Here is a 22919-nt window from a genome sequence, read left to right as displayed (position 1 = left end):
TTGTCCCGGTACAGGAGGCCTACAGAGCCGTGGGTGAGTGGGAGTAAGAGCAAGAGAGAATCAGGAAAACTACCACTGGCTCCGTCTCAGCTCGGGGACTTTCCACTGCTTCAACCTCATGCATCCGTCTGACTTTCCCCAAACAAAACATAAAGCCCAGAGTAAAAGAAACCCATTCCTACAGGCACTTTTCTCCACAACTGCTCTCATACTTTTTAGCAACACCAAGTGTTTTTTCCCCCGTTTAATTTTAAACTAATTTAATATTACAAATGCTGTTATTCTTCAAGCGTTGGGAGGATTAACACACATCAATGTTTAATGTTTGTGCTCATTCTGCTATTATTACAAATGACTCGACTTACAATTTGGACAGGCATTCATGAATAAACCAAAAGGCACAACGTAGTAATAATAGATTGTGAGGATCTAAATAAATGGTGTTTATTTCCCAACAAAAGTGATACTTTAAACACTGCTAGCAGCTCAATACTGCACTGTTTGTTCACTGCATTCATGTTGTAAATCACTCGAGGAAGTTTCCTGTAAACTAGAGTGGACAGAGTTCTTTTGGAGGAGAGACAACAGGGACTTTTTGGGTGCATGCGGTCGTAAACAACTGTATCATTAAGTCACACACACAATGAAAATGCTTTGTGCTGGTGTGCTCTATTCCTCCACTGTTCCTCTATGTATGTTTAGTTTGAGCACGGCCTCCCAAACACAGCAGCAGCTCCCCCCCTCCCCCTAGCATGTTCCTGCTAGCCCTGCAGTGTACCATGGCAACAAGGGTGACATCATTCTTTTTGGCAGGACAGAGGGCTGGCAATAAAAAGAAGGGAGACTGTGACACCACACGGTCCAATCAGGATCCAGGACCCATAGCGGCTTGTTAGAGGTTCAGGAGTGAAGTGCTCAACAAGGGGAGAATCCCTGAGAACAAACGGGACATCTGGCCGTTTAGAGTCAAACACTGAAGACCTAACTGCTGCGCAACAGTTAACCTGAGCAACAGTACACTCAGGTACCAGTTAGGTGCTCCTGTCTAAAACTACTGCAGCCTTGCAATGAATCCTACATTCAGAGATGACGGCATTAGTTCTAGCTAAGGATCCCTAATAAACTGGAAACTGAGTGTATAGATTTACTTAAAAAAAAAAAAAAACTAACCTGTGTAAGTCATGCCTCTTCCACCAATACAGAATTTTAATAGTAAAATGTAAACATATCATTGTAACCTGATGATATGTGCACACAGCAGCATGCAAAATAAACTGTAGAAATAGGTAGAAGCACAAAACGCCAAACCGAGAAAGGACTCTATCTGGTATACATATTTGTTCATTAGATAAAGGACACTGGATAAAACGCCATTTGTTTTGTTCAATGAGCAGACAATCAGTGGAAGTAGAGCTGCAGCACAGAAGTAAGACTCCACTCTCTGCCCTCTCAGCTCACCAGGTCCATGTGATCAAAGCCTGTTTTTCTTGACAGAACTTCAAACAGCTTGGAATCAGGATGAGATTGGATTACAAAAAGAGGTCAACCCCTCTATCTCTTCATTTCCCTCTCATTTTCTCCCTCTCTCCTGTTTCCCCTTGAGGTACTTAAAAAAGGATGAGTCGGAGCATGCCCTCTTCTTCTCTCTCTCTCTCTCTCTGCAAAGCAGCAACTCGGTTATTTTTGGCTCAGTTTCTCTGTAACCTGAACTTGGCCCTCTGGGTTGCCTGTATTTTTCTAAGTCCATTCAGGTTTTAGGCTTTTAAACCCTTAAAAAGGACATAGAGAAAGAAAAAAAAAGCTCTTGTCTGTGTGAGCTGAACTTTTAAACCGGATGTCAGATTGGTTTGATCTCTGACAGACAAGAGAAAAGGAGAGCAAGACAGACAGACAAAGAGGAGGAGACGTTTACAAAAGTAGATGGCCTTAAGGAGGTTTTCAACCTTGTTTATTTCCCAGCGCTCAGCAGCAAAAAGCGACAGTCAGCATTCCCCGGCACCCCTCCCACCCTGCAGGCCTACAACTGATAGCAGCTTTACAGAAAGAGAAAGGGAGAGCTGGAGAGAGAGAGAGACGCATGAACAGACAGACTGACAGAGAAAGAGAAAACATTACACAGATCCTAATATGTATATATATATATATATATATATATATATATATCCAAATCAATTACCCAGCTGGCTAAAATCAGCCATTTTCAAATATGTAAGTCGACATCACAGTATAATGTGGTTGGGAAATACAATAGTTTGAAATTAAATGAGAGCAATCAGCTGCTGTGAGATTGGAGCAATTGTTTGGAATGACGCACGTCTTATTATTATATCAATGGACTTCCTTCGTCAATTACTGTCACAACAATGTAATAATGTATGATATACTGGGCGCTAAAGGGCACACAGGATAAGGTTGAGAGTCACAGTTTGGTTTTTAAACTTAACTTTGTCAGTCAAATCAATGTCAGAATGGGTGTGTCCATAACCAAAGTAACACCTGGATTTACGACCAACCTTTCTTTCAACTGTCGCCTATACACACACCAATGTCTGATTCTTAATGTTGTTCAATTTTGCATTCATGCACAAGAAGAGTCACAGTGTGGATCAATGTCTTTATAATAACTGACCGTCTACGCATCAGCCCCAGAAGAACAGGCGTCGATGAAAGGCTTCTTGCTTTTAGATGCTTGCTGTATTCCATTTCACATCATTCCAAGAATTGACCCGATGCTCAAACTAATTAGTATTTTGTCACAAACTGTATGAACACACAGAAGACTTGATCAGAGGAGGATTTGTGTTTAAGTGTAATAAGCCTCAAAGCACTAGGTGGTGGTTTGATAAAGCCAATTATTTAAGTCCATGCCACTAATCGCAGGTGTCACCGTTAGTTTTTAACACGATGTGGCGGTTGTTTGTTATAAAACTCATTGGACGTGATGGATACTCACTATGGACACAGAGTATTGGTAATGTTGTGTATGTTTTTTCTGAATTCATGTCGTAACGTTTCACATCAGTCAGCAGCTGAAGCACGGGACTCATGGTCACTACAGTAGCAGTGCAGTATGTGCACAGTGCGTTTGTCGTGAGGAGACCCAAGTTAAGTTCCCGTGTCTTGCATGTCAGCCAGCTGATGATCATGGTGAAGGGGGTTAGCCCCAAAGTCAGCAACAGCTAACTCTGTTTGTATCATGAAAGCACCATGTTGAATGTTAAAATGTCAGCACCAGCATCATGTTGTATATTGAATTTGTTATAAATCAGAAAGCAAAGAACATCTAATGAAACTAAAACATGTTTTCAAAGTTACTTTTAGAACTGTAACGGTATTATTAAGTACTCATATTGGTACTCGGTATCGGCGAATCAAAAGTACTTGATCAGTGCATCCCTAAACTGCACTTGCGAATAAATGTCGATGATGACAACACTGTGAAGATTTCAGAAAACAAAAGGAAGTACCAGTATATATGAGCATTTATTTGACGGGGAATGTATTGTGAGTATGTGTGCTCATGCATACAACAACAAGTCAGCACACCCACAATATCACAAAGCTCATCCAACCCCCTTCTTGGCTCGACATGTTTGAACATGAACGGCTTTTCTTTCACTCTTTTTTTCCAGGGTTGGCTCTTTTCCCTCTTGATTTATCTTTGTTTTCTTATCGCGGGGCACGTGATGGAGTCAGTTTTTGGCTCAGTCAGCTAAAAAAAACACTCGCACACAATAAAAAACAAACAGAAGAACCAATACAGTAGATGGGCTAATCATGTAGAGATGAGCTTAAGGTAGAAATAAAGCATTGTGTCCAAACACATCACCTACATGAGACACCCAGAGGATATAAAAGTATAGAAACACCACTAAAATAAAGTAGCATCCTCCCATATTCACTTCACTGAGAAAGACAGGATTACACCTGAGAAAGATGATTTGCAGTGATACAGAAAACCCTTCTGATTGACTTCAACCCCTCATATCTGCTGCACCATCACTGCACTGAAGAATGATCTTTCTCAAAACTTGAAAAGTCACATGCCTAAAAGAGCAATCATTTTGGGTCAAACAGGAATTGCAACACAACACAACACTCCCCCCCCCCCCACCACAAAGCAGTGAAACAGACAACAGTACAGCTCTGTTGACAGACACCATTAATCACATGCTCAACCACTTAAAAAAAACATGTTTCTTCTACTTGCTCCTATAAAATGGCACTTGGCCACCTGCCAAACTGCCTCTGTGACCCTCCCTCAAATCTGCAAAACTGGTTTTCAGTCGCACAGTCTTAATAGCAGAGCTATTAAAAGTTCATGATTTGTTACATGTAGAGAAGAGCTGCTAACTGTGGCACAGCAGCAGAGAGGGAGGGAGGAGATGAAAAGAAAGCCTGCTGATCAGTCTGTAATGAACAATCCTAACAGTTGTTACTAGCTCCTGTGCATTTGTTGCAGTTCATGACAAAAAGCTGACTTGAGTAGACTCGTTTTCTTTTCAGTGCTGGAGTTGATTCCTGCATGTTGTGATAGAAATCAGGACCAGAGGACACAACTTGTATTAATCCCCCAAAAAGAATATTTTACATACATGGGAGCACTGACTGCAGGACAAGAGTTACACTACTCCAATAGTCTGTCACTTTGCTAATGAGCTTCTGCTCTGTGTGTTCATGACATAACAATAAATTATACACTGCTCATGCTAAAAAAAAAGACAAGAGCAAAGAAGAGAAAGATAAATACCAGCCCTTATCTAATAGACAACTGGGTCAAATCACTACACACACCGTGTCAATACGCGAGATATTGTCACATCCTGATGCAGCTAAAACCACACATTTAATCAGATATATCACAACGTTAGGAATGCAAGAGCTTGATATGAATAATAGACAGTAAAAACTCAGAATAACTGAGCAACTACCGTGAGTAATATAGTGGGAACCAGCCATAGGAGGAGAGCCATGCAATTACGTTGCTAACGGGTAAAACTACGCTCCATGGGAAATATAAGTTAATGTTTCCAATAGCATGTTAGCACCAAGTTCAAACAGTTTGAAAGGGTTATAACTCATTTAACTCCATATTCATAAGTCGTTACAAGCTAAATTAATCAACATGTGTTGAAAGCAACAACTTCTCTCTGCAGGGCTCGTGGAAAGTAACAGCTAAACGTTAAGCTTCGGTGAGTTGAGTGAAAACTTCGCTCCACCACGTCGCTAACGGTTAACTCAGAGTATTATTTTTTTTAAATAAACCGGCCAAACCGTTCACTTTACCTTCGTAGCAGAGAATGCCAATGTTGTTGTTCATTTTGTCCAGGTACTGGTAGTTCAACAGGTCCATTTTCGTTAGAAGCATTTATCGAGTTGTTACCCCCCCAAAAAAAAAAAAAGACCAGCTTTTTTTTTTCTTTTTCTTCCTTCTTCAACTCTCAAGCGACGGTCAAAAAGCTAAAGGCCCAGCCTCCAACTTTTGTTTTCGAGAAACCACTTTAATACAATTAAACCCGAAGAGTATTGACAGCGAGCCAAGGATACTTTTTCAAAAAAAAGAAAAGAAAATATGGGTCAAATGTATCGCGGCGATAAAAGAGCAACAGAAGAGTAGCGTCAGTTGTCCTCACAGCCAGCTGTAAGTCGACTGCACTGACACGCAGGCTATGCTCGGTATGACTCCTGCGCTGCACCAGCGGTTTGCTCTGGAGCAGAGAGGAGCGCACTGGGCATGCTCCATAAATCCCTGGAGCGCCTCAAATATCAGGGAAGTTTTACGTGCAAGATCAGTCTCTCCAAACACATCCGGACACCCAAAGCGCTGCAGCCATCCCATGTTAACTTTGCAGGGAGGTATAACAAAAGAGTGGCCTATAATAAAGACCAAATGCTGTAGTTTTGACACAGAATATTAAAAAGGGACGGTTATTGAGGTGCTGCATGAAGTCCCTCTAGGAATATAGAAGTGATAACTGAGGAGATTAGTATAACTTTATCACGGGGTGTGAGTCCCTGCAGGACTAATATAGTGATAGCAGAGAAGTATATAAAAAAATATTTTAGCGAATATTTGAAGACATCAGAGCGTGAAGGTGAGAAAAATAAAAGGTTAGATGAAAAGAGAGGGAAGGGAAAACGTTTGCTTGTAATCTTTTTTTTCTTTTTTTGACAAAGATGGTGGTTTCCCTCAATCTACATTGTTTTGTTTTTTTAATTGTCAGGAGTCTTTCAACAGAATATAATATTAGATTAAGGTTGGATGATTATTTATACCAAGATTACCCCTCTGGTAGAGTATAAGGACATTAAGTTAAACATGTTAAAAGGAAAAACAATGTCGATTTATATATGCTATGTGCAAAATGACAACAAACGTGTTTAAATTGCCTATAGTTGCCTTATAAGTGGAGGGTAAACTTCCATGTACATGTGAAAAGTTACCCAGGCCCAGTAACTATCCTCAGTCTCAGCGTGGTTCTCTCCTGCCCTCTGGTGCTTAAGAAAGGCTACTCCCAGGTTCTGTCTTCAATGAAGGGGACCGATGTGGATAAAGCAGGAGGCAAACGGGATGAAAAGAGGAAATAGGTGGCCTCACCAAAGATGCATATAATGTGAATATTACATGGTTTGTGTGGACAGCTTCCTCTGGGTGAGAACATAATGAGCAGGGTGTGGCTGAGCTTTAGAGCATGGGTTTGTACACACACACGCATTTTCCATGCGTGTGCTTTCGTGTGACACATACCCACAAAACACACAGACCGGGGAAATGAGAGACGTTAGAAAAGCTCAGACAACATAATAATCACTTACAAAGTACTGCATTCTTAATAGGTAAGACCCAGCTTTGAAGTAAAAATGGAATACTCCTCAAAGCAATTGAAATGACTCAGAAAGTTCTGTATTGCCGTGCCTTCATTCAGTCTTGCACCCAAAGCTCTTTAATACCTGTGAGCAAATGTATCAAAGAAAGAATAAGATATAGTGATAATAAATCACGAGAAACCCAAAGCAGGAGAAAAGGGTTTCAGGCAGTTGGATGTACTTTTATATCAAGGGGTCCATGCAGGCTAAAAGCTCTGTAGACTACATTTAAGGGGACAAAGTCAGAGGGAAAGTTGTGGCTGCCTCGCTGGCCTCGGTCTCACTAAAACATGCATCTCCGAACTTCTAACACGGCTCAAAACTGGATTAACAGACTAATTATACGGAGGGTTTTACCCGCCTGGTCTCTCGTCTACACACAGGCCACAACAACAAAACAAACAAAGACAGAATGTGTGCCCGAACACCCATATATCTATACCCTACCTATCTCTAACGCCTCCCCCTTCCTCTCTCATACACTCACAAGCACATAAACAAAAGGCCTCTCCCCTCCAGTCCTCCCCCTCTAACGGCAGCTCAGAACTAAGGAACACGGCTCCTGTCTCATTGGATACCCATTGTTTCCAGTTTCACACACACAACGAGGCTCAGTGCAGACAGAGAGGCCATTCAGTGGGACTGCTTCTACTACAGCTGGTGCTGCAGATTACAACCAACTCAGAGGGGCTGAACTCAAAGCAGTGCATCGAAAAAAGTAGGCTGAAAGTTGTTGCACAATTCACATTGTACTGCGCGTGAGAACATACACGAATTTGTTCTGGCAAGTCTAAATAAAATTGGCAAAGGCTTTACGAAGATTGGTCGATGTCCCAACCTTTCAGGAAGTGTAAACAACAAAACTGTGATAAGACGGCTTAACTGGTTCAGGTGGCACTAGTCACTAAACGTCTTCATGTTCAACATGTTGAAAACAAGAAGTCATTCTCTTTACTGGAGAGAAGGATGAAAGACAGTCAGTAACAGACTAGTGCCCGCATATGTCCGCCAGACCTCTGTACATCAGCTTAGTTCAGTCTTGCTGCTGGTTACCAGACGCATAATGTGTTTCCCTGTGACTGCATTTGCGTCAACGTGCTCATTTGTCTTGCAACTATCACAAACACTTGACTTCAAATGTACATTAAAAAAAAGGGAAGAAACAGTGTTGAACACAGTGTCTTTGTTCTGGCTTGCATGCTGAAAGATTGAATAAGTATACTAAGGAGATTAATGGTTACACAACAAGTTGGTGAAATTCCACCTTTCTTCCATAGGGACAAGTTGGTACAAATAACATGGCCTGCAGTGGTAATAATCTTTCCTCACCACCGTTTCCACATCTTGCCTTCGTCAGCATGACTGAAAGGTAAAGAGCTCGCTGTGGGGCAGATAATCTATTGTGATGCCCGGCTGCAGCTATAGGGATAGCCGCTGTTAGAAAAGTATCCGCGTAATTGAAGCCCTTACAAAATAATCTGCTTGAGTTGCACCGTGGTAATATAGTTTGATTTCTACTCTGGAGCACTTGATTAGCAGCGTTTTATTTAGTTTAAAAATGAAATGGATATAGGATCCATTAATGCACTCACCCATTCACCCATGTTTCATTTAGCGGTGTGGGTATACAACTGCCCTTCATCTACAGCACAGAGTTCCTGCCTCCCTGTCATTATCTTCGTTACTTCCTGCATGTCTTATTTATTTATTTATCTAATATATCATGCCAAGGTGCTACCACACCTACCAAATCCTCTGCGGTGTTGTGTGTCTCTCTGAACAGGCCTGGGCCTCTCCAGGGAGCGGGGTGTGTCTGGATAACAACAGCACACATGCCAGGTGGTGATTCATTCTAATGCTTCATTAACACGCTCCGCTGTTGTGACACAAACACTGAGCAAATAAAAGACCATAGGATGATGGTAGAGTGTAACGAAAGCCCAACTTGCTTCCGTTTTTCTCACCTTTTCCTGCTTCCTTTCCTAGAATTCAGTCTTTCCATTTGTTTACATAACTAAACTATCTTTATGGCTTGTTGAAAATGAATGAAAGAGGAAAAACGTTGTTGTAGGTTCCTCAAGTTGGCCTGAGACTTTATTATAAACACGATTCTTAACAAGCCAGAGTGGAAGAACAACTTATACACTGGCAGAGATCAAAGGTCAAATCCTTGATTCCTTCTGTTGAAATACCGCCACACTATTACAGGCTTTGTTTACATGGTGACATAATGCATTGAAGACGTTTATCCCCTCGGAAATTTCTTGTCTCAGCTCTTGTTATCAGGGCGGTTACATAACTGTTACTTTTACACAAACCTTGAGGCTATAAAAGGTTTGGTTACATATAGAATGTCTTCAAAACACCCGAGTAGGAAAGACCTGTATTACAAGTCATGATGCGCGGGGTAATCTTTAACCTTCTTGAAGACAACATTTTTACAAATCCTGGACGGTTTAATCAGATTTTACATTTAAATGTCCCTGCTTTTTAAAAGCCACCAGACGAAGAACCAAATTGTCATCTTTCTGTGAAGACATTTACATTATCTTCACCGTATTCAGAGGCAAAATTACACAGCAGCACAAAGTTCATGGGAGTGTTTGAATAAAACACTCAGAGGAGGAAATATCAGGTTACTCCACCGAAACAATGTTAACAGGTGATATTGTGAAAGTGAAGCGGTTTGTCATTTACCACCGTTGTGTTATCTGCTCTTTAATCTGCACTCATTGTCGATTTAACAAATCTCTTCTCTCACAATGCAATATCTAAACGTCCATCCTGAACCTCTTCTTTCCTCCAAATCCCTTTTCCTCTCTCCATCTCTTTCCGCATCCCCCTCCCTCCTATAGCTCGCCTGCCAAATTTTGTTTACAACACAAACAAAACAAACACGAGGCAGACGGTGGCTGCGCTCTCACACTCGGGCGATTTGTGAGGTTAGATATCTACGGTGTGTTATTACACAGTATGCAACTGCCTGGAACACAACTCGGACTCGATTGTGAGATGCAAAATTTTTCAGAACAGCAGAGACTCAGATGTCTCGTATGGCAACAGGAAAGGCGCAACGTATTTATTCTACGCAGCAGTGACTCCTGTTTGAACAGAACATTCATGAAATAAAACTTGGGAAAATTATGTTGTATAACTTTGACATGAAAATGCGAGTCTGGTCAATGTCTGTTTTGTTAATAACTGAATGAAGATCAAGCAATTTGAAATACATAACATGAAACAGATCTTATTTCTGGTATTGGAGAATGATCCATGCTTTCATAGGCCAATGGGACCCTGTGATAACATTCTTGTCATGTTAACAATTAAGCGCTAACAATCTGACCCCAGGGGGTTATTGGCTAAGACAGATCCTACGTGGGACAGCAGGCTCTGTGCCATTACCACACTCATGTTCTGCATCTGTGCCTGGATTACAGCCTCGGCATGCTCAGATGTCGTCAACAAACCTTTATCTCTGGATGCCGAGACTACAAATACATACTTTTCTGAGAGGAGTATGTTCACAGAATATCAGACCTCTTCTCCAACGGCATTTGGGACAAAATTACCTTGAGAATTTATACCCTAAATCTCTTTTCATGTTGTGTGCTAACTTCTTCCTTCTCAATACCTGCACATATGGGATAAATACAACTCTCTGAGTCATTAATCAAATCAACTGGTTTCACTGAAGCTCAGTCTGTCTCAGCAGGAACACTTTTTTAGCACTGAAAAAGGTTAACTGTGTGAATGGCTTTGCGATCCCGTTTCATTTAATTCTCAGTAACTATGGTGAATGCTATCAAAAAGAGAGGCATGCAAAGTATGTGTGGTCAGCACAGCTCTGAGAAAAAGTTCCCTCACTAACACAGCAGAGCTGGTTTGGGACCAGCAAGCATGGAATTTACTGAGGGCAAAAGTGGTACATGAGTTATTTAACATTTTAGACAATATTAAGAAAAGTAGCCATATGCAAGCCCAAATGCAAGCAATCACTTTTGTCAGGTGAGGACCCTGAACACATGTTTTACTCAGGTATTTTGATGTACAGGTGGGAGTGAGAAGCTCCATCTATTAAGGTAGTGGCTAAAGATTTGACCTGTACAGTGTGGTGGATGACCAGATATCCACCTATCTTTGTATACACTCTTTTATCTTTATATATAAAACAGCCAGCGGGGGAGGGCAGGGTGGATTGTTTTGTACTGTATTTTGAAATTGAGAATCTAATTTTTTTTTTTTTTAAAGCTACACAAAACTATTTTAGAAATCAGACAAAGTGCAAAAACCTGTTGGCTTGTTGCGACAAAAACCAGCAAAGAGGGAAACATGATTACTGGTATATAAATATCCATGTGGAAGAAAACAGCAAATGCTTGAAAAACAAGGTTGGATTGTATTTAACCTTGTGACCCTTTGACCCTGTGACCAAGGTGGCCCCTTGGCCCTTCATTCTGAATGGCCGCCCAATAAACCATGACGATAGCAAAGCAGTGTGTGTGTGTGTGTGTGTGTTAAACTGCAGAGCTAGACTAGGCACAAAGATATGAATGTGGGAGGAGGGTAAGACAACAACAGATAGACTGATTGTAAGGAGGAGTGACTGGGAAGCCGTCACTTCCCACAACCAGCTTTTTATTCATCTTGAATGAGAAGCAATGAACAGATTTATTTATACATATTTTACATTCAAACCAAGCTCGCTTTGAGAAGCACGATTGTCTAATGAGCAGCACAGACAACCCGACCCGAGAGTGACTGATGCATTTAACAGCCCTAATCCCTATTCTTTTTTATAGAAACTAAACATACACACTATTATAGTAGTTGGATTTGTTAAAGCAATTTGTTCTGTCATTTGCCAAATTGTAAAAACACTTACCAACAATAAAACAGAAAGAAAAAAAAGCTGCTGCTGAATTGAATATATTCTTACAAACATCAAATTGAATGTTGACTGGAACTGAGCAACAAGTAAACAAAAACAAACTACTACAAATATGAATAGACATGCTGCTTCGTTAAAGTAAATTAGTTTGACCCTGAGGAAGTTTGAGGTGCAAAATGTCATCTAGCCATGGTTTACAAAAACTGTCCTGCCGTCTATCTCCGCCCAGTCTACCTGCACACCTGCCATCAATCAGCTCGTCACATCGCTCTGCTCTGCACACACCTGTCAGCAATCTACTCATCAACTTTACAGTATATCAACTCTGGCTTTACGCCTACTCCTCACCAGATCATCGTCTCAGTTACTGTGCGGGTTCACGCTTCAGTAGCTTCCATGTTTTCTTTAAGAACTTTTGCCTGCAGTCCGTCTTCCACCATCACTTCCACTCCACCCCACCTTCCTTCACTGTGGTCTGACAATAAATCGTCAACAACTTCACCTACCTCTTGTCAGTGTCTCGCATTTGGGTCCACCATACTATCGGATCATTACATAATAAAGCAGTGTGCCTTGGTTTTTTTTGGGGAGGGGGGGGGTAAACAGTATTCTGCCTATCAATGCATCAGGAGCTCCTGCTGAGTGTTTTATTGCTGTCAGATAAAAGCTCTTCTTCCCTCATTTTTTATTACACTATGGCAGATGTTTGTCAACTCTGTCCATCACAGTGCTACAGCATGGTTAATTAACTACAGTGCAGCCCCAGTTATGCTTTATCATTTGACCCAACCCAACCATTTAGGAGCACCCACAGTGCACCGACTCCTGTTTTGAGGCCAGTGCCTCAGTCAAGGGCAAGATTCCTACAGTAATACCTCACATCTTGTAAGTCTTCTGTGGTGACACAAAAAAAGAGATTAGACACTTATGAGAGAAAACGAGCAGGAATGTAACAATGAAGTCACCGTTAAAGTTTAACGAGCGTTACCCTGCACGTTGTCTGTACATCACTTTGACCCAGTCATCATGACATCGTTATCGCACTCATAAAACTTTTGCTGATAACCAAGAGTCATCTACTGCAGACTCGTTGACCCCCCCCCCCCCCAACAGACACTCACACACCGATAGCAGGCGATAGCTCAAACACTGTTAACAATTAATGACATCATAGTACTCCATTCATCAATGCAACGGTCACCGACAGTAAAATAGGCCGTAAAACCTTGGCCGTAAAACACACACACACACACACACACACACACACACACACACACACACACACACACACACACACACACACACACACACACACACACACACACACACACACACACACACACACACACACACACACACACACACACACACACACACACAAAATGACAGTGTGCTCCACATTGTCCTCAACTATTTCCTTTGTATTATCTATGTTACATTTGCTGCAGACTTCTACCATGAACTTTTAATCGGATACGAGTCAAGATATAGACATTAACATCATGGAGGGCCGCAGCAGTTTCTCTGAGCGTCTAATATTTCCGCGGATGGGTTTACGTTGGAGTTAGTTGAAAGCCCGGTACTTCTCATACAGACACTAAAGGGTGTCTTGTGCGTCGGTATCAGATGCTGAGGGGCGTGACAAAGATTTGGTATTCAATGACCTAGGAATGAGACCAGGCTGTTTGTTCAGTGGTGGAAGCAGCACCGTGTCTAATTACGTGTTTCAAATGCATCAGTGGTGCTCCAGTAAAACCACCAAGATTCTGAGAAGAGAATAAAAACACTGGGCTGTAGTACAGCTGTACTGTGGGAGTACCATCGCAGGTGAGGAGGGACCTGCTGTCGACAGGTCAAATTACTACCTTTTATTATTTATTTATCAATCAGCTGCCTGGTGCAAAGCATTTTTAAATTGATTAAGAAACAATTGGAGCTGGAGATTCCTCCTCAGGAATCAGTGACATTGGTGCAGGACATTAGGGAGGTTTCGAGCTTTACTAAAAATGATGTACTGTGTGAAGAGTCCCTTCTCAAACTCTGGGCCTAGACATGGGAAATTACTTCTGAATGGGTCACTTGGCTTTAATTATTTGGTTATATATTTATAGTCTCTACTTTTAAATGTATTGAAGTAGTAAAAGTAGCACTGTGGCCGCTTAGTTGCTGAGATTGATACCACTTTTATATCTATGGAGTATACATGGAGCAACAGCCAGAGGGCAGTTAGCTTGGTTTAGCTTAGCATTAAGACCGGAAACAGCTAGCCTACCTCCGTCCAAAGGTTAAAGAGTCCGCCCTGACAGCACCTCCAAAGCTCACAAACTAATCGTTTAATTTATGCAAAAAACACTACAAGTTGTAGTTTTACACAAGATGATGTGCCCGGCTATTTTTGGGTTGGCAGCAGTGACTTCGAGGAGTTTTGTTGTCATCATGAGGTTGCCAAAACAACCAGCAGGTCCTCCAGGAACTATCTCTAAAACATTGTTTATTTACCCTACATGTTGAACCCACTCACACTTGCTTGTACTGGTTTTAACAAAGCCGCAACCTCAGGTGCTGAGAAAAGAAGCAAGTTGTTAAAATGCCCAACTTTGCAGCAGAAATACATATGTTTACAGCCTGGTACAAAATAAGTTATCTTATGTTAAAGTTATCTATAATTGAGTGGCAGGGGCACGCCTCGGCTTCATCGATGATCCACCTCTTTGCCCATTTTTTGAAGAGGCTGGGAATTAGGCTGTGTTGTCACTGCCAAGATGGCGACGGCCGGAACCGCCGACTTTGAGCTTCAAAGCGGCTCTTCAGAAACCTGTGGGTGACATCACGGAGACTTTTCCCATGTTGTATACAGCCTATGGCTTTAACAGTCCTGCAAAAAGGATCATTTTGATGTGACTGACTGGGTTACTAAAACATCCAAAGACCACATCATGTGTTTGAATTTAAGCTCTCTGCAGGGAAGATGAGTTACAGAAATGGAGGTATCTGCTCCCCATCTGTATGCTTACACATTTATGACTAGCTGCTTAACACCTGTATCATATCACACAGGAAGTACAGAGGAATATCTGTCAAAAACGTGGACAGGCTGGAGGGCAAACCCACTCCTTGCTGGAAAAACTCCACACACACACCCAACAACCCGACAACCCAACCCACTCACAAGCATGAGTCCTCCTCGGTCAAATTACCTCCCACTGAGAATACTGTTTGCCTCCAGCGAGGTTTAGACAAAGTGATGCAAGCTCTCCAATTTCCCCTTCAGTGTTGATGTGTCTATACACCACCGAGCATCGACAAGCTTCGACTAGTTTCGACTGCTCGCCTACTGAGCGGACTAACACGCCACCCTTAAAAAGTTTTAAATGATTAACTAAGCTTGCAGTAGTTCATTTATATACAGCTGAAGACACTCACAGGCTAGGACTCCATGATCAAATTGACCAGATTGAATTACAGCTCGCCCACCTGTCAATTCAAAATCAGATTTCATGAAATCTATTCAATAAACATAAAAGAGATCAACACAGACACTACAACGCTGTCCACATGTTGCCCTCAGTAGGCCATCCAACAAAACGAAGATCAAAGCGATGGAAGTCACAGTTGCTCAGTCATAACCGTCGCTTGCAATAAGCAGAGCCGAGCGCCTGTCGCACGTGTGAATTTATATTCCTATAAAAATAACTGCCACGCTAACGGCTCTGCAAGGCTGCACTTAGGCACAGTGCTGCTTTGACTAATGCTAACGCGCTGATGATTAGCAGGCATGATGTTAACCAAACATCACTATCTCAGTTAAGCTTGTTAGCATGCTAACATTTTACCACTATACACAAAGTATTATTGGACGACAACAAAAAATAACACTATATTAAATATCAGGTGATCGCCTACGTCAATAGGATTCATCAATGCCACTAGCATGGCTAAACAAAATATAATGGCTGTGGTGCCACCTCTGCCTCATTTTGATCAATACCACATTAGCAAGTAATCAATGGTAAATCAGATTACCCAGCTGTCTATTCCTGAAAGAAAATAATCTAGCTCAATTTCAACACGGCGTTGAGCAGATTTAGACGGGGGGGATCAAGTATTTACGAGTAAGCAACGACCAGATATACTCAAACCAACCCAAGACCTGATATTTGTACTGGAAATGGACAAAATAACTGGAACAAATGGACAAATCACACAGTAAAACACAGCCTTGCAATCAATTCGATACATTTAAGATCAGAATATTCATTCTTTGTTGTTACTGATGTTGAATCAGCTCAGTTGATTTTCGCTGCTGAAGTTTGTGATGTTGTTGTATCAGAATATATAATACTGTAAGGTTATTATTTATTTTAATTTGAATGATTTTGTCCACAATCTACAGAATATTCAGCGCAAGAATTAGAGAGAACATTATAGAAGGGTCGGTTTTAATGGACTGCTTCCCTTCACCAAGAGCTTGGAAAAGACTGGGGTGTTTGAACAAACCATGGAAACTATAACAATGAACGGGGTATTCTGTCAAAGTGTGTTTTTGTGTTTTCTCGAAAACAAACAAGCAGGATTTCAGAGAACAGCATGTGTGTATCTGTGCGTGTGCAGAAGTAGAGCAGAGGGCACTGTGCAGATCTCAGCCAACCACAACAAAAGTTCTTCTTTTGTTGTGGTTGGTTGGTTCCTGTCAGAAACTAAATATCCATATTCCATCTCTTCAATCGGGACCTAAACCACTGGTCCTCTTTAAAAAGACTGGCTTTGATCCATCGTCCTAGACCCAACAAGCATTGACAGAGCCTGCTGACTGGCAATGTCGCTAAAGCCACACTAAAACCAGAGAAATGACACTAAAAAATTGCTAGAATCTAGAAAAAAACTGAGCTACAAACAAAATAGTTATGTCAATCTGTCCTTGGAGCTGGGCCTGTAGTGCAATCCAGACTGTTTAAGGTTGATCTCATATACAGGTTTGCTTCCAGGAAGGGTGGAGCGCACTGTAACATCTTCCAAGTAGCCACCAAAATTGCTATGGACGGGTGACAGCAAGTAGCTTTCCCCCGACATTCACCATTAAATATAAAAGGCACAGATTACTTCACCGCTTCTTCAGTGCCTGAGTAATTACTGTATATTCAGGGTCAGGACTATTTGGTTTAAGACCTGTGATTAGTGTTGTTCACATGCAGCTTGTTTCAAACTCACTGACAGCAAGGATCAGCCTTACTGGCACAGCCGTGTGCATGTGCGTGTAAGTAATGTGTGGTTCCAGAAGTGGAGGGAACGTAACTTATTTGTTACGTTCATATCAATCTAGAAAATAACAAAGTTTGCTAACGCTTATATCCTGTGTGTGCATAAAAATAACAATGATAAACATTTATATCGCGTACTCTCGTTCCTCATCTGGATTATAGTGGTTGGTTAGACGCCACAGTTTTAAAGAGATTTTAGTGAAAGTATCAGACTGTGCGGTAAAAGTAAGGGGGGATGTTGTCATCACAAGCATTGTATGTGTGTGTGTGTGTGTGTGTGAGTGAAAGCAGAGAAAAACCCAAAGGTTTTACAAAGTCCAAATTTTACATAGACAGTTTTTTTTCTTTAGATAAGCACTCATATTCAAGCAGCCTTAATTAATCTGGGCCACGGCCAACAATTGTATTTTGGGATATTACTATAGTATATTTTCCACTAAACAGAGCAACCTTGGACTAATACATTATTCATGAACCGTAATTCCATTTCCATCAAGACAAAATTTGTGTAATTTCCTGAGAAATTCATTTCCAACAGAGACGTGTTATCTGCAGGAGTGTGGTTTAAATACATTGAACAGGGCTTTTCATTTTAAGCTCTCGAGGTTGTGAACTACAGCACCGGCCCTGACGAGCCCCACTTGGTCCTCCTGAGTTAGAGCGGCTGTTGTGAAGGCAGATCCGAGCCTCTCCCTGTTCTGTGCTCTGGCATCAAGTGCTGCACACAGGCAGTGCGAAGGCTCGTCATAAATGCAAACAAGTAGGCAGAGGTTAATGACTCAGCTGCATGTTGGCCTGGTTGGCTGACCAGCGTAGTAGGTTGTCTGGCTCACCCATTTCTCCTGCACCTTTGTGGAAGCAGGTCGAGTGCATTGTCTCTGAACAAAGAGGCCATGCACGACCCGCAACAAAAACTGACATCAGCGCAAAGGGAAAAAAAAAAAAAACACTGCAGGGGAGCGAGGGAGGAGGGGAGGAGGGTAGGAGGGCTCCTAGTGCGAGGAAGGAGGGGAGGAGGGTAGGAGGGCTCCTAGTGCGAGGAAGCTGATATTCAAGCTCACTTAAGCCGAAGCATTGTGGGAACAAACCGGGTGACATGGGAGACGTTACAGCTGAAGCTCTTTCTAAATATTCTTGTTCTCTCAGTACACCAATGAACACGAGTGATTATCTCAAATGTTCCTGTGTATATACACTGAATATTCTACGTTGATCAATTAGCATGCTTCTCTGAAAAGACTTTAAATAAGAGGCTTGAAAAACTCCAACTGACATGGATGGAGCTTGCACTTCTACCAAATTATAACATTTCTCTTAATTGAGTCCATTCATTATTTGGCTTTCATTTAAAATATGTATGCTCCCCGATGATTGAGGAGCTTCAAATTCCTTCACACACAAACAAATTCAGATAATAGAAAATGAAAAAAATCCACCTGCTTGTTTTTCCTCTACAGCAACAAATTAGGTTAGGAGCAATTATTAAATACATGACACACGATCTGCTAAACTGCAGAAGGGAATACTATAAAAACAACAAACTAAACATCCAGCTCCAAACAGTGCAGATCAATCATCAGTGGCAGCCCCTCTGCTGGCTGAGGAGAGGCCTCCAGAAAGTCCTCAGACATGATTAGAGGAGGAGAGAGGGAAAAGGCGGAAGAAGAAGACGGAGGCAGGGAGACCAAGAGGAGAATGAAAGATGGAGAGTTACCAAGACGACAGCAACACGGACATAAAGTTAGAGACAGACAGTGATAGGCTGAGACGGAAAGACACTGACATGGTGGTGGAGCCAGATAATGAGACGTAGATCCACCCCACCCTGATTCCAGGGAAAGCAGGTTAACACAAGCAAGCGGGCCAAGTTAAAGAAAGCAGCGCTGATGGCAGTTGAGTGCGGTTGGTCTTATTTGCCTGTGTGTCTGCTGCTGCAAGCTTGCAACGCACAAAGACTGCCATTGTCTCACGGTAGAAAACAGGGCCGAGGCTTACGGCTCAACATATCGTTGCACCTCGTCGATGTTTAACGGCGACTCTAACCGTTGAAATCATTTGTCCACAGGGCACCTTTTAACAGCAAGACAGAGAGGGTGGGAGCAAAACTGCTGTCACACAAACACAAGAAGGAGCTGGAAGTCTGATGAAACTTACTCTCTTCTTCACTGGCATGGACAAATGATGCGGCTCTTGACAGGACATCCAGTGGTGTCTCCATGCTTGGACGCCTGTGGGACAGAGGATGGGGGGGGGGGGGGGGGGGGGGGGCACTGTGCTGAGCATGAGAGCGGCTTTCAATACAACAACTAAGTTAATATTTGATAGATGCCAAGTCATTCAGAGTTCCACAGCTCTGTCGCCACAATCGCAAAGGAAATCACGATTGTTCCCATAAAGCGGTAACATTTGAAATCTGCCAACACCAGAACTCCAGTTTTGGTACGGACCCCAAAATGAGACTTTCATCAATAGCGTAGTTATATTAAAAATGTTAAACATTTATACACTACATGAAATGTAATCATAAAATGTATTCATACATAGACATGTAATCAGAAAATGTAAGCATAAAGGCCTTAACTGAGCCAACAGTGTGACACCAGGTATTCTTCTTGTTTTTGGAAACATTGGAACAAATGTCAGTATGTTTTTTTTAACCACGGGTGACTTTGGCGTACTGCATTGTTTTTTGTTGTTGTTGTATTTGTTTTCTGTTACAATATGGACTTATGTGTCTGGAAATAAAAGTTGAATATATGCCAAACTTTTCGGTGCATCGGTGTTTGATATCGTCTTCTGAATGCAAGCAGCTAAAAAGGAACTTTGTCTCAGCAGAATACAGTCTTCCTTGATTTACATGTACGAATATCGGATATTATATGAGGGCCACAAATAACAATTATTTTTACTTGTTATTTTTTCAATTAATCAATAAGAGTGTAGTAGGGGCCATTCTGAACGAGTAATTTTGATATCTATTGCACTTTGCCAATAATACTTCTGTACTTTTATTAAAGGTTGAATGCAGGACTTGTACTTGTATTGTAGTATTTTAAACTTGTAGGGTTGTTCTTTAAAAAAATGGTAGGAATACTTCTTCACTGTTATTGTCCTCTAGTTTGCTGTATTAATTGTGACCTTCCTGTGATATTTTGACTACAGAGCATTTTGCACTTTTAGCATGTTGGGGGGTTGTGTCCTCCAGTATCGAGCCTTCAGTGTGGCTTTACTATGCGAGGTATTTGTGGGGAAAAAGAGAAACTCTCCAGCGCGCTTCTCTTCCCTCTTTCTGCATTCCTGAGATACCGTTCCCTCATTTCTCCTCATTCCTCAAGGAAAACAGCGCTTTAAGGACGATTGTCATTAAAAAACAAAACACTTTCTGAATCTTCAGACCAAACTGCAAACACGTCAGGTTTGTTGTCCTTTCGCTCGTCACAACACAACGTTGTGTACGTGGAACAGCGACACGCTTTTTGGGACCAACTGGGGCAATAATGAAACCGATTATTATTAGTAGTAGCAGTAGTAGTAGTAGTAGTGGTAGTTGTAGTGGTGGTGGTGGCAAGTGCGTCCACTTTTATTCTCACCAGTGGTGTATTTATATCAGCGTGACTCAGTTCTTCCTCGTCTGCCCTTTAAGAGGTGTCCAGGCAAAATACCAAAGAAACGCATTGCTACTTAAATAAAAGTGATTACGTTTCACTTCTTTCCACCACACTCACAGTAGTCGCACAACTAAATGTCCCCAAACGAGGAAGAAAGCGTGCGGCTCGAGCGGGTCTCCAGACGCGAGAAAGTTTGGGGACGTGTGAAGCCGCCAGAGCCGCTTCACGATCCTGAATGAAATCTCATATAACGACGCGGATGTTACTCCAGTGCGGTCGTATGCGCGTGTTTACATCGCTGCCTTTCGTTTACATGCGGACTAGGTGTTTCGCAACAACTGACTCTCAGGGGAAGACGAAAAAAAAGAGCGCACTCTCATCCTACAAACGCGAAACAATTTCAGTCAGACGCAACTTCATGTTTAGCAGCACACATACCTCCTTCAAGCGCCACCTTGGTATCCTCCAGTATGATAATGTCCACACAGACAAAAAAAACAAACACAAGATACAGGGTATATCCCACAGAGACGCAAAACAGAAGCCGCGGTCAAACGGTGCCGCATACGAGGCAACACAATAGTAGCAGAGCTGTCGGGACAAACTTGGTTGTAGGCTAAACGAGGAAGAGGAGGAGGAGGAGGGAGGGAGGGAGGGAGGGAGGAGGAGGGCAGGAATGCCTGGAATGATGGAATTCAGTTCCTAGCAGGTGGTGAAAGTGAAGCGCGCTGATTGGTGGAGGACCGAAGCGATGATATCAGCATATATTATGATAATGACCCATTGCATCACATCCTCCTGAGAGTCAGGGCTGCTGTCACAGGCTTTACTACTCCGAGCTGGTGAAACATTATTAGTAGGTGATTAAGGAGAGCTCCCGCCCTCAACAGATACTTTATAAGTGCCTTTGTGCAAGGCAGTTAACCCTCAATGTTTAATGTGTATGTGTGACCCCATTAGTTGTTAAACCTAATAAAGGTCCATATTAAATATATTGTATAAAGGTTTACACTGACACCAGTCCATTACTTAGCATTCATAAGCAGCATATAAACATTTAAGATACATGCAGCTAAACAGTCATTTCTAAGTGCCTTGCGTATTTATAATACATTACATTATAGTGGTGTGTATATAAAGCAGGCAGATTGACTGGATTTGTTACCAATGCATCAGTGTTCAGCGTTTTATGTTGTAGTGAAGCTAATTTTTTGCTGCTTTGTACACTGTTAGGTAGTGTAATCTGCACTCATGCATTATGTTTTGTAAAATGATCGTTTGTATTGTATTTAGAACCTTAACTTGCAACGGGACCAATATCTATAGCTGTCAGACGAATGTAGCGGAGGAAAAATACAAGATTTCCCTCCGATATGTAGAACTGTAAACGTACTTATCTCAGTTGTGGTGGGATTATGTGTGGATTGCACAAATGTTAAAACCTGAATCTGGCCAATGAAATGTATGTGGGGTCAGAAAACTGTCCTGAAGTACATATTGTTTTAAAAATGCCAGTGATTACCAGTGAAAAAGAGAAGTACAGAACAAATCACACAAGTCATTGTGAGTCTATACCTTTAAATTATTCATGAGGTAACTGAAGTCATTTTCAAGCGTGACTCATGATGTAGTAGCGAACAAAAACAGGTGACAGTAAAAGGAAGTAACTGGTAATTTCACTACTGACTGCAGTGTGAAGGACCAGTATATCTGAGTGACAGCACTGACTACATTCAAATGTATTCTTGTTTTAGTAAAACAGAAAGTGATATGATTAACCTTATTTTGTACGGCAAAATTCTACACACATTTAGAGCCTTTATGTACTGAGCCAATGGCACAGCACCAGGACCACAGAACTGAGAGTAAATGGAATTACATTAGTAATGTCATTAATTACACCTGTGCTTTACCTGCTATAACCTCAAAATATTGGCAGTGAAAAAAAGCTTATGAATATCACAATTCACTGTTAATACTATAAAGTAATACAAATATTAGAATAACTTAGTCACGTTTGTTCTTCATTAATCCTCCTGAATAGTATCAACAAGAGAGATAATCTAATATGTGTGATAATAGATGTAGTTACATTTTGTAAAAAAGCTGAGGTGTCATATCTTATGAATAAAGTCGGTTCAGTTAGTAAAGCCAGGCAATCTGAATTAAAAGGCCCAATAGTGACACAAACAGTCTCCTCTGGTATAACAATCAGCAAAGAAAAAAAAAATCGAGTAATGTGACTTCAACTATATGAAAAGAAAATCATACAACTGAAAACAAAGTCATCATGGA

The 22919-nt window shown here is 41.6% G+C and overlaps 1 protein-coding gene across 3 annotated transcripts in view; it reads right to left on the bottom strand.

The window, feature by feature from the left end:
- vgll4b (vestigial-like family member 4b) overlaps window positions 1-21256 on the bottom strand; it is a 36850-nt gene extending 15594 nt beyond the window's left edge. The window contains exons 1-2 of one of the 3 annotated variants that reach the window (XM_076111102.1): window positions 21063-21256; window positions 19171-19244 (exon numbers count right to left, since the gene is read on the bottom strand). In XM_076111102.1, coding sequence (XP_075967217.1) covers window positions 19171-19234 — 64 coding nt within the window. In that variant the 5' untranslated portion in view covers window positions 19235-19244; window positions 21063-21256. The other 2 variants (XM_076111103.1, XM_076111101.1) reach the window with 2 other exon arrangements.
- Between the last annotated feature and the right edge of the window lie 1663 nt (window positions 21257-22919).

The sequence above is a fragment of the Anarhichas minor genome, unplaced genomic scaffold (assembly GCF_050575085.1).
Source record: "Anarhichas minor isolate MPS153535 unplaced genomic scaffold, ASM5057508v1 ptg000043l, whole genome shotgun sequence".
In the NCBI taxonomy this organism is placed as follows: Eukaryota; Metazoa; Chordata; class Actinopteri; order Perciformes; family Anarhichadidae; genus Anarhichas; species Anarhichas minor.
This window is presented reverse-complemented; position numbering and strand designations above follow the sequence as displayed.